The sequence below is a fragment of the Streptopelia decaocto genome (genome assembly GCF_964273445.1).
Source record: "Streptopelia decaocto genome assembly, chromosome: 3".
NCBI classification, from domain to species: Eukaryota; Metazoa; Chordata; class Aves; order Columbiformes; family Columbidae; genus Streptopelia; species Streptopelia decaocto.
This window is the reverse complement of record NC_138656.1, coordinates 117,261,422-117,273,947: the sequence shown is the minus strand read 5'-3', so window position 1 is coordinate 117,273,947 and position 12,526 is coordinate 117,261,422. Positions and strand designations below refer to the sequence as shown.

Below are 12,526 nucleotides of genomic sequence, written 5' to 3'. Positions count from 1 at the left end.
AGTTATTTTGGTTCGTATTTATTTTTTTAATAAAACGGTATTTTATGTGGGTCGGTGACTCCGGGATCGAACCCCGGATCCCGGGACCTCCGGCCCCGGCCCGGCCGCCGCAGCGGAGCGCGGATTCCCCCCTCCGCCTTCCTCCCATCCTCCCCGCGCGCTGATTGGCTGAAACTCATGCGCGTCACCCCTGCGAGCTCTTTCTCTGTCTCATTGGCTCGCGGGGGGCTGTGCCGACCAATGAGAAGCGCCGCGGGGCGGGAGGGAGGCGGGACGGAGGCAGAACTTTTGCTGCGTGGCGGGAAAGGCTCTCGGTTTTGGCGCCAAGCGGTAGCGCGGCGGCTGCTGCGGGTGGGTTGGAGCGTAGCGGGTCGGATCGCGGGCGCTGCCGGGGCCGCTGCGGGGCCGCACCGGCTCCCTTCGGCTCTTACCGCCTTCTTCGTTGCAGCAGCAGCGGCAGCGGGATCTCCGTGTGTCCCTCCCCAGCTACCCCGAGCGGCCGGCAGCATGGCGGCGCCGGCGGGCGGGCTGGAGGACGCGGAACTGCGGGAAGCGCAGCGCGACTACCTCGATTTTCTGGACGATGAGGTGAGGCTGCGCTTCGGGAAGGGGATGCTGTATCCCCCCATGCCCCCGGCTGCTGGGGAGCACCCTGTACCCTCTAATCTGCTTGGTAGCTGGGACTAAAGGAAGTTGAGCTTTGCTGGAACCAGCTCCCGGAGGGAGGGGGGACATGTCTTGGACAGCCGGTCGTGCAAAGTTGAGTTGTTTTTTGGGTGTTTCCTCTTGTAGGAAGATCAAGGGATTTACCACAGCAAAGTCCGGGACATGATCAGCGACAACCAGTGTCGCCTCCTCGTCAGCATCAACGACCTGCGGCGCAAGAATGAGAAAAGGGCCAACCGGTTGGTGTGGGGCGGTGGGGATAGGCTTAGGCGCCGTGCCCAAGGTGGAATTTCGGAGGTCCAGCCCTGGTTTTGTTGGTCCTTTGTGGCAAGGAAGAGCCAAACCTTGCCCTGTGCAGCAGGTCCCATGTAAAAGGTGGACCTGCGCTCTCCCCCCATGACACCCATCCCTTCCAAGCTTGCAGACCCTTGATTTGGCAAAAGCCTTTTGCAGCAAGCTGGGGTTAATTGCGCGAAGTAAATAGTCTCCTGTTTAAAGATGCTTGGGGATATTCTGGACCGGGCTTGCCAGTCTGTTCAGAGATACATGTGGCTTTTCAGATATGCTTGGGTTTGTTCAGCTGTGGGTGGCAGTGGACCTGACAGCTGTGATGGGCTTGCTTTTTTTTTTGCCTCTTGCTTCTATAAATTCACAGAGAATGTGGAGATCATAGAATCATGGAATACTTTGGGTTGGAAGGGGTCTTCTAGTCCAACCCCTGCCATGAACAGGGACATCTTCACCAGCTCAGGTTGCTCAGAGCCCTGTCCAGCCTGGCCTGGGATGTCTCCAGGGATGGTTCATCCACCACCTCTCTGGCCAGCCTGGGACAGGCTCTCACCACCCTCACTGTAAACAATTTCTTCCTCATGTCTGGCCTGAACCTTCCCTCTTTTAGTTTAAAACCATCACACCTTATCCTATCACAACAGGTCCTGCTAAAAAGTCTGTCCCCATCTTTCTTCTCAACCCCCTTTAAGTACAGAAAGGCCTCAATAAGGTCTTTCCAGAGCTTTTCTTCTCCAGCTGAACACCCCAACTCTCTCAGCCTGTCCTCCCAGCAGAGCTGTTCCAGCCTCAGATCATATCTGGGGCTCCTCTGGCCCCTCTCCAGCAGGTCCATGTGTGTCCTGTGCTGAGGACCCACAGCTGGACCAGCACTGCAGGGGAGTCTCACCAGAGTGGAGCAAAGGAGCAGAATCACCTCCCTTCACCTGCTGCTCACACTCCTTGTGATGCAGCCTAGGATATGATTGACCTTCTTGGCTGCCAGCGCACATTGCCGGCTCGTGTCCAGTCTTTCACCCCCCAGCACCCCAAGCCCTCTCTGCAGAGCTGCTCTCTGTGTTGAGGAGAAAGGCAAAAGTGGCTGCTGATCGATTTGCATCGTCACCTCCCTGTGTTGCAGGCTCTTGAACAATGCCTTTGAGGAGCTGATTGCCTTCCAGCGTGCCCTGAAGGATTTTGTCGCCTCCGTTGATGCCACCTACGCCAAGCAGTACGAGGACTTCTACATCGGGCTGGAGGGCAGTTTCGGCTCCAAGCACGTGTCGCCGCGGACGCTGACAGCCTGTTTTCTCAGCTGCATCGTCTGTGTGGAGGGCATCGTGACCAAATGTGAGGCTGGGGGAAGGAACAGGGGCTTCAGGGTTGGGGGCTGCAGGTATTTGCTCTGGAAGGGCTGGAGACCACCAGGAGCCATGGTACATCCTGGCAACCTGGGCAAAGGGACCACCAGAGGGTTTGGCAGGAGGTCTTGAGTGTTAGGATGGGCTTTGAGCTCAGCAAATCCTGGCCGTGGTTGACAGCGGGTTGTGTCCCAAGTGCAGTTTAGCGTTGGAGACCCTGTTGGGAACTGCTGACAGAGCAGTGGGACATCCCTGGCCCTAACTCCTCTTTCTTCCAACCTCAGGCTCTCTGGTTCGTCCAAAGGTCGTCCGGAGTGTCCATTATTGCCCAGCTACCAAGAAGACTATTGAGCGCCGATACACAGACATGACCTCCCTGAATGCTTTCCCATCCAGCTCCATCTACCCTACGAAGGTGAGGTGGCAAGCATCAGCAGGTACAAGCCCATCCCTTCTCCCTCAGCCAACTTAGAGCAGAAAGAAGACACAGCACGTGTGTGAAAGTCCCAGAGAGCTACTAGGAACATGTGAAGAAAGTCTCTGTTGGACACAAGACCTGCTAGTTCAGATGTTAGTTATGATCTTGCTCCTGCTGTAGCATGGTGTTTTGATGGGTTGTCAGCTAGTCTTATTGTTCTGGGACCTATGACAACCTGTGCTGTGCTGGGGCGTGTGTGCACCCTGGAGACATCTTGGGCCAGGCTGGATGGGGCTCTGAGCAACCTGAGCTGGTGAAGATGTCCCTGCTCATGGCAGGGGTGGCACTGGATGAGCTTTGAAGGTCCCTTCCCACCTAAACTATTCTATGATTCTTCTCCTTGTGCTCCTGGAAAACGATGCTACTCTTGTTATTTGGGTTCCTCCTCCAGGATGAAGAGAATAATCCCCTGGAGACTGAGTTTGGCCTCTCGGTTTACAAGGACCATCAGTCCATCACCATCCAGGAGATGCCCGAGAAGGCACCGGCCGGGCAGCTGCCGCGCTCGGTGGATGTCATTCTGGATGACGACCTGGTGGACAGGGTGAAGCCTGGAGACCGCATCCAGGTGGTGGGGACATACCGCTGCCTGCCAGGAAAGAAAGGGGGTTACACCTCAGGGACTTTTAGGTGAGTCTTATTTTTGCTTGACTCCAGCCCTTTTTGGACAGGTCATGTCTCCAGAAGATGAGATCTAGGACAGGCAGGTGGTCAAGCATCATCTTAAGTCACTTGGGAGTCATTTGTACCTTGCTCCTAAGCATCGGTGTGTAGCTGTGAGCTCCAGCTGTGTGCAGAGGGGGTTGGATGCTCTTTGAGATGCTCCACTGATGGCCCAATGCAGTCAGATAGAGGGGCTGGAGCTCCTGGAGCTTTCCACACCCCTCCAGGACTTTGCAGAGCAAACGGTGACCCTGTGGAAGTTTCTGCTGGGTTGTTGCTGTGACCTGTAGGCTCTGTGGGGTTTGCAGACCTGATGGTGGCTGTGTCCCTTCTCCAGGACTATCCTCATCGCCTGCCATGTGAAGCAGATGAGCAAAGATGTCCGACCTCTCTACTCTGCTGCTGATGTGGCCAAGATCAAGAGATTCAGCAAGAGTCGTTCCAAGGTATTTCAGTCTTACATCTCGAAGGAGCATGAGGTTTCAGCTAGAGCAGCTTTCAGGCTTGCCATGTGGTTAAGGACGTGTCTCGTTGGATTGCAAGTAACTCTTCAACCCTCTTAGTGACATTGTTGGATTTTCCACTCACTTGTGTTTTGCATTTTCTGCTTAGTCTTTGATCAGGTCCTGTTTGGTTGGGTTTTTTTGTTGCTGCTTCTGTCCTGCTGGCAGAACACCCTGCCTGCTGTGCATCATTGTCGAGACAAAGATCTGTCCACCTTATGTGTGTCCTGACCCTGACCACTGGTGACCAGAGAATTTCCTCTGCAGGAGAATCATAGAATCATTTTGGTTGGAAGAGACCTTCAAGATCATTGAGTCCAACCATAACCTAACTCTGGCACTAAATATGTGCCTAAGAACCTCATCTCCCTCTTTCTTCTTCAAACCACAAACTAGAATGAGACATAGAGATCTGCCTCAGCCCGGTCTTACGCTCAGACATTTGCTTCATAGTGTGGAGAAGATAAAACCTTTTTCTCACAGGGGCTGCTGCTTCCAGTGCTTGCTCAAGTGACCATGACAGGATGGTTTAGGACTTCAATAGCCCCATTGAAAGAAAACTCTGGCAAATGGTCTTCTTCTTTCTAAATAATTTACATCCATGTGGTTCTGTGATAGGAAAAAGCTCCTTTTATGTGCTGAAACAGACTTAGGGAATATTCCTCCTTATATGCTGCAGTCCAGCTGATGGGCCACGCTTTGCCTCTTCTGCCTTAGGACATCTTTGACCAGCTGGCGAGGTCCCTGGCTCCCAGCATCCATGGACACGAGTACATTAAGAAGGCCATTCTCTGCATGCTGCTCGGAGGGGTGGAAAAGGTCCTGGAGAACGGGAGTCGGATCCGAGGAGACATCAACATCCTACTGATAGGTCAGGAAAGGCTTGTCAGAGCCACCCTCAGTTGGTGTTGGGGATGAGATGAAGGAGCATTTCTCTGGGCTTAGTTTTATAGAGTAGTTGAGGTTAGATGGGACGATAGCTTTGGGACTTGTACAGTTGATTTGAACATCTCCAGGGATGGGATTCCACAATCTCTCTGTGTGCCACTGTCCCAGTGTTTGAAGGAGATATATTTTTCTTCAGCATCCAGCTGGAATTTTCTGTGTTCCAAGTTGTCCTCGTTGCCCCATGTCCGATCACCATGCACCTCTTGAAACTCTAGTGCCATCTTAGAATCACAGAATGGTTTGGGTTGAAGGGACCTTTCAAAGCTCCCCCAGTGCCACCCCTGCCATGAGCAGGGACATCTTCACCAGCTCAGGTTGCTCAGAGCCCCGTCCAGCCTGGCCTGGGATGTCTCCAGGGATGGTTCATCCACCACCTCTCTGGCCAACCCGGGCCAGGCTCTCACCACTCTCATAAAAAATTTATGTTTTTTCTATTTCCTCCCATCGAGTCATGGAGGAAGGTGAGAAGATTGTCTGATCACCTTGTTTTCTGAAGGCCAAACAACGCTACTTTTGTCCCCTTTTCCCCCACACCAGCCCCTGCACTGCAGAGCCCCAAACTGGCCGCGGTATTCGGGTGATGTGTGGTTAGTAAACGTGGTGTTCTCCATTTCAGGAGACCCTTCTGTTGCCAAGTCCCAGCTGCTGCGGTACGTGCTCAGCACCGCGCCCCGTGCTGTCCCCACCACTGGCAGAGGCTCCTCCGGCGTTGGTCTGACTGCTGCTGTCACCACGGACCAGGAAACCGGTGAGGAGCGGGTTCCTGGGGGAGGTAACAGAGGGATGGGATGGTTGTTAACACCTGGGAGGGACACTGCAAAATCACAGTGTCATTTTGGTTGGAAGAGACCCTCAAGATCATCGAGTCCAGCTGTTAACTTCACACTGGCACTGCCCTGTGTCCCTGAGAACCTCATCTCCACATCTGTTCAACCCCTCCAGGGATGGCCACTCCACCACTGCCCTGGGCAGCCTTTTCCAATGCCCAACAGTCCTTTGGGGAAGAAATTGTTCCCCAGATCCATCCTCAACCTCCCCTGGTGCAACTTGAGGCCAAATCTGGGGCTGCTGTCCATTCTGCAGTAACACTTGGAGGAGTTGCTCCATTCAGAAGCTTTATGGCAATGAAGGTTGTGTTTAGGGGTATTTCCTCCACTAGCTACAGGTGGTGGGCTTTCCTGCTCCTCTTGGACTTGGTGTACCCCATGTGAGGGCTAGCAACAGCCTGGATCCTGTTGTCTTCCTCGTGGGCTTGCTCCTCATCCAAAGTGTCCTTCTGCCGTTGAGCTGGGGAGGAGACGGGCAGCCCTGAAGGATGCTGCTGCTCTTTGAGGCTTAGCCTAGTGACAGTGACACCCCTGGTGACGGGTGGTGGTGTGGTGGAGGGCAGGACAGGAGATGGAGCGAGTTGAGAGAAGGGAACGGAGCTGGGGAAGGGGCTGGAGCACAAGTGTAATGGGAGCGGCTGAGGGACCTGGGGGGTTCAGCTGGAGAACAGGAGCTGAGGGGAGACCTTCTGAGCTCTGAACTGCCTGAAAGGAGCTTGGAGCCGGGGGGGGCGGGCTCTGCTCCCCAGGAACAAGCGCCAGGACCGGAGGAAACGGCTTCAAGTTGCACCAGGGGAGGTTGAGGTTGGATGTGGGGAACAATTTCTTCCCCAAAGGGCTGTGGGGCATTGGAACAGGCTGCCCGGGGCAGTGGTGGAGTCACCATCCCTGGAGGGGTTGGACAGACGCAGAGATGAGGTTCTTAGGAACACAGGTTAGTTCCAGTGTTCGGTTAATGGTTGGACTTGATGATCTTGAGGGTCTCTTCCAACCAAAATGATTCTGTGATCCTATGATTCTTTCTTTCTAGTTAGCGAAGGTGGCATTAGTAGAGGCTTTCTGCATGTGTGCAGGCAATCTTTGTTCCCTCAAGGGAGAGAAAATGATGTTTTAAACTGGTTTAAACAGTCTCATGCGTGAGGTTAATTGTTGGACTCGATGATTTTCAGGGTCTTTTCCAAGCAAAGTCCTTCTATGATTCTGTGTATGGGGCTGCTGAATGATGCTTGACTGTCTTTTCTCCCACCCCACCTCAGGCGAACGGCGCCTGGAAGCCGGGGCCATGGTGCTGGCCGACCGGGGAGTGGTTTGCATCGACGAGTTCGACAAGATGTCTGACATTGACCGCACGGCCATCCACGAGGTGATGGAGCAGGGCCGCGTCACCATCGCCAAGGCCGGCATTCACGCCCGCCTCAACTCCCGCTGCAGCGTCCTGGCGGCGGCCAACCCCGTCTATGGCCGGGTGAGTGCTGGCTTTTGGTGCTCCCCTCCGTGGGCAAGGATGCTGGGAGCTGTCTTGGTGGAGGAGGCAGCTGGTAAAACACCAAAACATCCCCCAAAGCAAGGACTTTGTTCTCGCTGGGGCTGGGATGCATGAGGCAGTGATGAGCTGGTTGGTTTGGTCTCATTGCTGCTCATGGGTCTACTGGAGGAGAGAGGGGCTTGTGGGGTTTCTGACCCTGGCTCGGTTCTATCTGGCTTCTTGGTGCAGCCCAGTGGACCCTTGTCCTGGTGACAAGCCTTGGTCTTGGTGTCTAATCTGAGATCACAAATAAATGTGTGTTTTCTTTGCAAATGAGAGCTAGTCCCACCTTCCAGGGTGGGGAAAAGAGGCCTTACCGCTGGACCAGGCTGTGTTTCATGTGGTGTCCAGCTGGCTGGACATCCCTCCTGGCTTGAGGAGGTCCTCCTGGCATCTCTGGCACCCAAGTCTGGCCCATGAGGGTCTCCTGTAACCCCTTATGTCATCCTTATTGCAGTATGACCAGTACAAGACGCCCATGGAGAACATCGGCCTGCAGGACTCCTTGCTCTCCCGCTTTGACCTGCTCTTCATCGTGCTGGACCAGATGGACCCTGAGCAGGACAGGGAGATCTCAGACCACGTCCTGCGGATGCATCGCTACCGCAACCCCAACGAGCAGGATGGGGATGGTGAGTTGCTTGTAACTGCAACCTCCTTGCTGCTCAGTCCTGTCTGTCCTCAGTGGGTTGTCACCATCTGTGGTTTTGTGGAGAGCTGCTTTTGGTGGTTTTGGAAGTTTCTCCAGAGGCTGAAAGCGTGTTCTTTGTGACCATTCCCTCCTCAGCCATGCCCCTGGGAAGCGCCGTGGAGATCCTGGCTACGGATGACCCTGACTTTGTGCAGGAGGAGGAACAGGAGCTCCAAGTGTATGAGAAACATGATGATCTCCTGCACGGGCCCAACCGCCGCAGGTGAGTCCTGCATCCCACGTCCTCTGGAGCTCTCGGGGGGTTTCCAGCAGCTGTGAGTTAAAGGGTTTGGCTTGAGAATCCAGGCAGTGGCTGATTCCTGTGCCAGCGATGCTCCAGGTGGTCCATGGGGAGGGTCCATGGGTTCATGCCCCTGGAGGCATCCCAGGCCAGGCTGGACGGGGCTCTGAACAACCTGATCTGTTTGAAGATGTCCCTGATTATGGCAGAGGGGTTGGACTAGATGAGCTTTGAAGGTCCCTTCCAACCCAGACTACGATTCCACATGCACAGGATGCCAATGGAGCTCTGCTTTGGGCTCGATCTCATGCCAGGCAGGTGGGGAACATCTGGCACTGAATTCCCCACGTGCCTGGATGTCCACAAAGGGTAAAAAGTTTGAAACCTGCTTCTGCAAACACCCTTTGCCTGTCCCCACCTTGGAGGACACGGCTGTGCATGCGTTCCCCACAGGGAGAAGATCGTCAGCATGGAGTTCATGAGAAAGTACATCCACGTTGCCAAGATGATTAAGCCTGTCTTGACTGAGGAGGCGGCAAACTACATAGCGGAGGAGTATTCCCGCCTGCGCAGCCAGAGCCTGATGAACTCAGACGTTGCCAGGGTGAGCCCCACACAGGCCAGGAGGAGGGAAACTGAGGCACAGGCTCCTCTCTCTCCATACGGGTGTTTCCCACCCTGGATGTGTCACCTCTTGGTGAGGTGGGATGCTGTGACTGGGGTGAGTCTCACAGAGATGTCTCTCTCTGTTTCGCCCCCCAGACCTCCCCAGTCACGGCCCGTACCCTGGAGACGCTGATCCGCCTCTCCACGGCCCATGCCAAGGCCAGGATGAACAAGACTGTGGATCTGCAGGATGCTGAGGCAGCTTTGGAGCTGGTGCAGTTTGCCTACTTCCAAAAGGTGCGGGAAAGGTGTCCCTTGGTGCTTGGGGGTCCTACAATACCCCATCCCTGGAGCCATCCCAGGCCAGGCTGGATGGGGCTCTGAGCAACCTGAGCTGGTGAAGTTGTCCCTGCTCATGGCAGGGGTGCCACTGGGGGAGCTTTAAGGTCCCTTCAACCCAAACTATTCTATGATTCCATGATAAAATTGTCATTGAAAGGGGTGGGTTTGGTGCAGGCTGAGCACTCCGGGCTGCTGGTGGAGTCTTTTCCAGGTGATGGTGTGGGACGACGCCACCACGGTGGGATCTTGGGTCACTTAGGGTGGAAGAGTGTCCTGAGTCCGTCCTGTGTTTGCCACACAGGTGCTGGAGAAGGAGAAGAAGCGCAGAAAGCGGGCGCAGGACGACTCAGACACTGAGAAGGAGGAGGACGAGGAGTCGCAGCCCAAGGAGGAGCACAGGATGAGGAGGTTGGTGCCGGAGCGAGGGAGGGGGATGTCGTATGAGGGGCTCCAGCATCTTCTGAGGTTGCAGTAGGCAGTGCTGGCCTTGGGGGAGTACTCCATGTTTTGCTCAACTTAGTGGATTGTCCCCCCGCAATTTGTAATAGAAGGACAGAATTATTTCGTGCATAAGGAACTGACTGCGTGGCCATGTCCAAAAAGTTGCTGTCAACGACTTGATGTCCAAATGGAGATCAGTAGTGAGTGGTGTCCTTCAGGGGTCTTTGTGGGGACCAATGTTATTTAGTGCCTGTGCAAACCTTATCCAAGTTCCACAAGGCCAAGTGCGAGGTCCTGCATTTGGATTGGCACAATCCCTGGTGTCAGCTCAGGCTAGGGATGGAGAGAAGCCCCCAGGAGAAGGACTTGGGGTGCTGGGGGGTGAAAGACTGGACATGAGCTGGCAATGTGCGCTTGCAGACCAAAAGGCCAATCGTATCTTGGGCTGCATCAAAAGCAGCATGTCCAGCAGGTGGAGGGAGGTGATTCTGCCCCTCTGCTGTGCTCTGGTGAGACCCCACCTGGAGAGCAGATTTAGATTAGACATAAGGGAAAAAGATGTTTATGGTAAGGCTAATGAGATGCTGGAACAGGCTGCCCAGAGGAGTGGTGGATGTCCCATTGTTGGAAGCATTCAAAGTCAGGTTGGATGAGCAAAGTGATCTAGCAAAAAATGACCCTGCCTGTGGCAGGGGTGTTGGACTAGATGATCCAGCCCAAACCCATCTGTGATCCTGTCACAGTTGCAACCCTCAGGGCTGGTGCTGGCTTGTGTCCCGTGCCATCAGGAGGGGTTTGTGGCTGGAGAGTGGCTTACCTGCAAGCTGCAGGTACCCTGCATGGTCCTGGCCAGATGTCTCCAGGAGCCTGGGGCTTCAGGGGGTCCTGAGCTCTGCAGTTTGGCTGGAGCAGGGGTGACCTCTCCTTCCCCCACCCAGGAGGAAGAAGGCACGCACAGGAGGCCAGGGGGACTCCTACGACCCGTACGACTTCAGTGACGCTGAGGAGGAGATGCCGGAGGGTGAGTCCCTGGGGTTTTGGTGGCATCTGGCTCCAGAAGGTTCTGCTGCCTTCTGCTCTGGTGGGTCTGGGGAGCAGCAATGCCTCAGGATCACTCGGGGTCCCTGGTGTGGTGTGGCACCCTGCAGCCCACAAATCAACGTGAATTTAATTTGAAACTCAGTGGCCGTGTGGGACAGGAGAGTTAGTGTAGCACGTTATTCTTCTTTTTCTGTCCACTTGCAAACTGCTGGAGAAGTAATAACATTGGGAAAGAGTTTGGCATCTACCCAGAGAGGTGGTGGATGAACCATCCCTGGAGACATCCCAGGCCAGGCTGGACGGGGCTCTGAGCAACCTGAGCTGGTGAAGATGTCCCTGCTCGTGGCAGGGATGGCACTGGATGAGTCCCTTACAACCCAAGCTGTTCTATGGTTCTATCTCCCATCCCATCCTAGGGCCAAGTGCTTTTGCTCTCGGGGTGCTTGGACACCAGGCAGGTTGAAGGTAACTTTTCACAGAATCCCAGCCTGGCTGGGGTTGGAAGGGACCTCTGGAGATCATCCACTCCAACCCACCTGCTAACACAGGGTCACCAGAGCAAATCACGGAGGTCGGTCCAGGCGGGTTTGAATGTCTCCAGACAAGGAGACTCCATGCCCGCTCCACACCCTGGTCCAGGCTCTGGCACCTCAAATAAAGAAGCTCTTTCCCTTCTGCTCCAGTCCAGGCACACACTCCAAAGACGCCTGAAGCCTCGACCACTGGCGAAGCAAAGAAGACGGAGTTGGCTGAACCGAGGTGAGTAGGAGCTGGTGGAGATGTCTGTCCCCTGTGTCCTGCCGCACCCTGCTGGGTCCAAGCTGTTGGCCAGTGCTGGAGATGCAGCTGTGGTGGGTGCTTCCAGGTCTGGGTTTGGCTTTCCTGCTGGGTGCCGCTTCTGCAATGGGGAAGGGCTGAGGAGGAAGGAGAAGGACTCATGTGTGTGGTCTCCAAGGGTGATTACCTCTCACTTTCCCTGGCCAGGTTGAAAGCATTCAAGGCTGCTCTCCTGGAGGTCTTCAAATCTTCCCATGCCCAGTCCGTGGGTCTGAAGAGTATGATGGAATCCATCAACCGCGACAACCCGGAGCCCTTCTCGCTGGCTGAAGTGAAGGTGGCGTTAGCCCACATGCAAGATGACAACCAGATCATGGTGTCCGATGACATTATCTTCCTAATCTGAGCCCCTGGGTGGAAGAGCCCAAGTTCTCATGTGTTCTTAGTCTGGGGACTCTCTGTGTTTGCCTTCACTCTTTCCTGAATGCTTCATCTGGCTGAGCTGAACTTTGGGGAGCTCAAGTTTGTGCACTTTACAGTCCTTGCTCGCAGTGCATTGCTGGCACCAAAACAAGCCAGGAGCTCTGGAAGCTCTTTCAGTGTTGCTGTCTTCAAATGGGAGTATTCGGGAAGAGCTTTGTTTCTGCAAGGAGCCAAAAGGAAAAACTTAGGTGCAAATTATCAATGTCCTTAATGTATTGTTTTTAACTTTGGTAGCAATAGTTCTAGCCTTTGAATAAAAAAAATACATCTGGATTTTCGTATCCAACATTCAGTAGTGGTGGTAAGAAGCAGTATGAGAGCTCCACTATTAGTAGTGAAGCTTTCATTTTTCTTTCTTTCCTTCCCCCTGCTTCTTTCCTTCCCCCTGCTTCTTTCCTTCCCCCTGCTTCTTTCCTTCCCCCTGCTTCTTTCCTTCCCCCTGCTTCTTTCCTTCCCCCTGCTTCTTTCCTTCCCCCTGCTTCTTTCCTTCCCCCTGCTTCTTTCCTTCCCCCTGCTTCTTTCCTTCCCCCTGCTTCTTTCCTTCCCCCTGCTTCTTTCCTTCCCCCTGCTTCTTTCCTTCCCCCTGCTTCTTTCCTTCCCCCTGCTTCTTTCCTTCCCCCTGCTTCTTTCCTTCCCCCTGCTTCTTTCCTTCCTTTCTTTCTCTCC

The 12,526-nt window shown here is 54.5% G+C and overlaps 1 protein-coding gene across 1 annotated transcript; it reads left to right on the top strand.

The window, feature by feature from the left end:
- The first annotated feature begins 304 nt into the window (after positions 1-304).
- MCM3 (minichromosome maintenance complex component 3) lies at positions 305-12,129 on the top strand. Its single transcript, XM_082047920.1, has 17 exons — positions 305-588; positions 793-905; positions 2,075-2,283; positions 2,579-2,709; positions 3,164-3,402; positions 3,773-3,881; positions 4,656-4,809; positions 5,503-5,634; positions 6,970-7,178; positions 7,696-7,870; positions 8,026-8,152; positions 8,624-8,774; positions 8,933-9,073; positions 9,420-9,526; positions 10,498-10,580; positions 11,284-11,359; positions 11,585-12,129. Exons 1-17 carry the CDS (start codon positions 508-510, stop codon positions 11,781-11,783), a joined length of 2,436 nt encoding a protein of 811 aa, XP_081904046.1. The 5' UTR covers positions 305-507; the 3' UTR covers positions 11,784-12,129.
- The last annotated feature ends 397 nt before the right edge of the window (positions 12,130-12,526 follow it).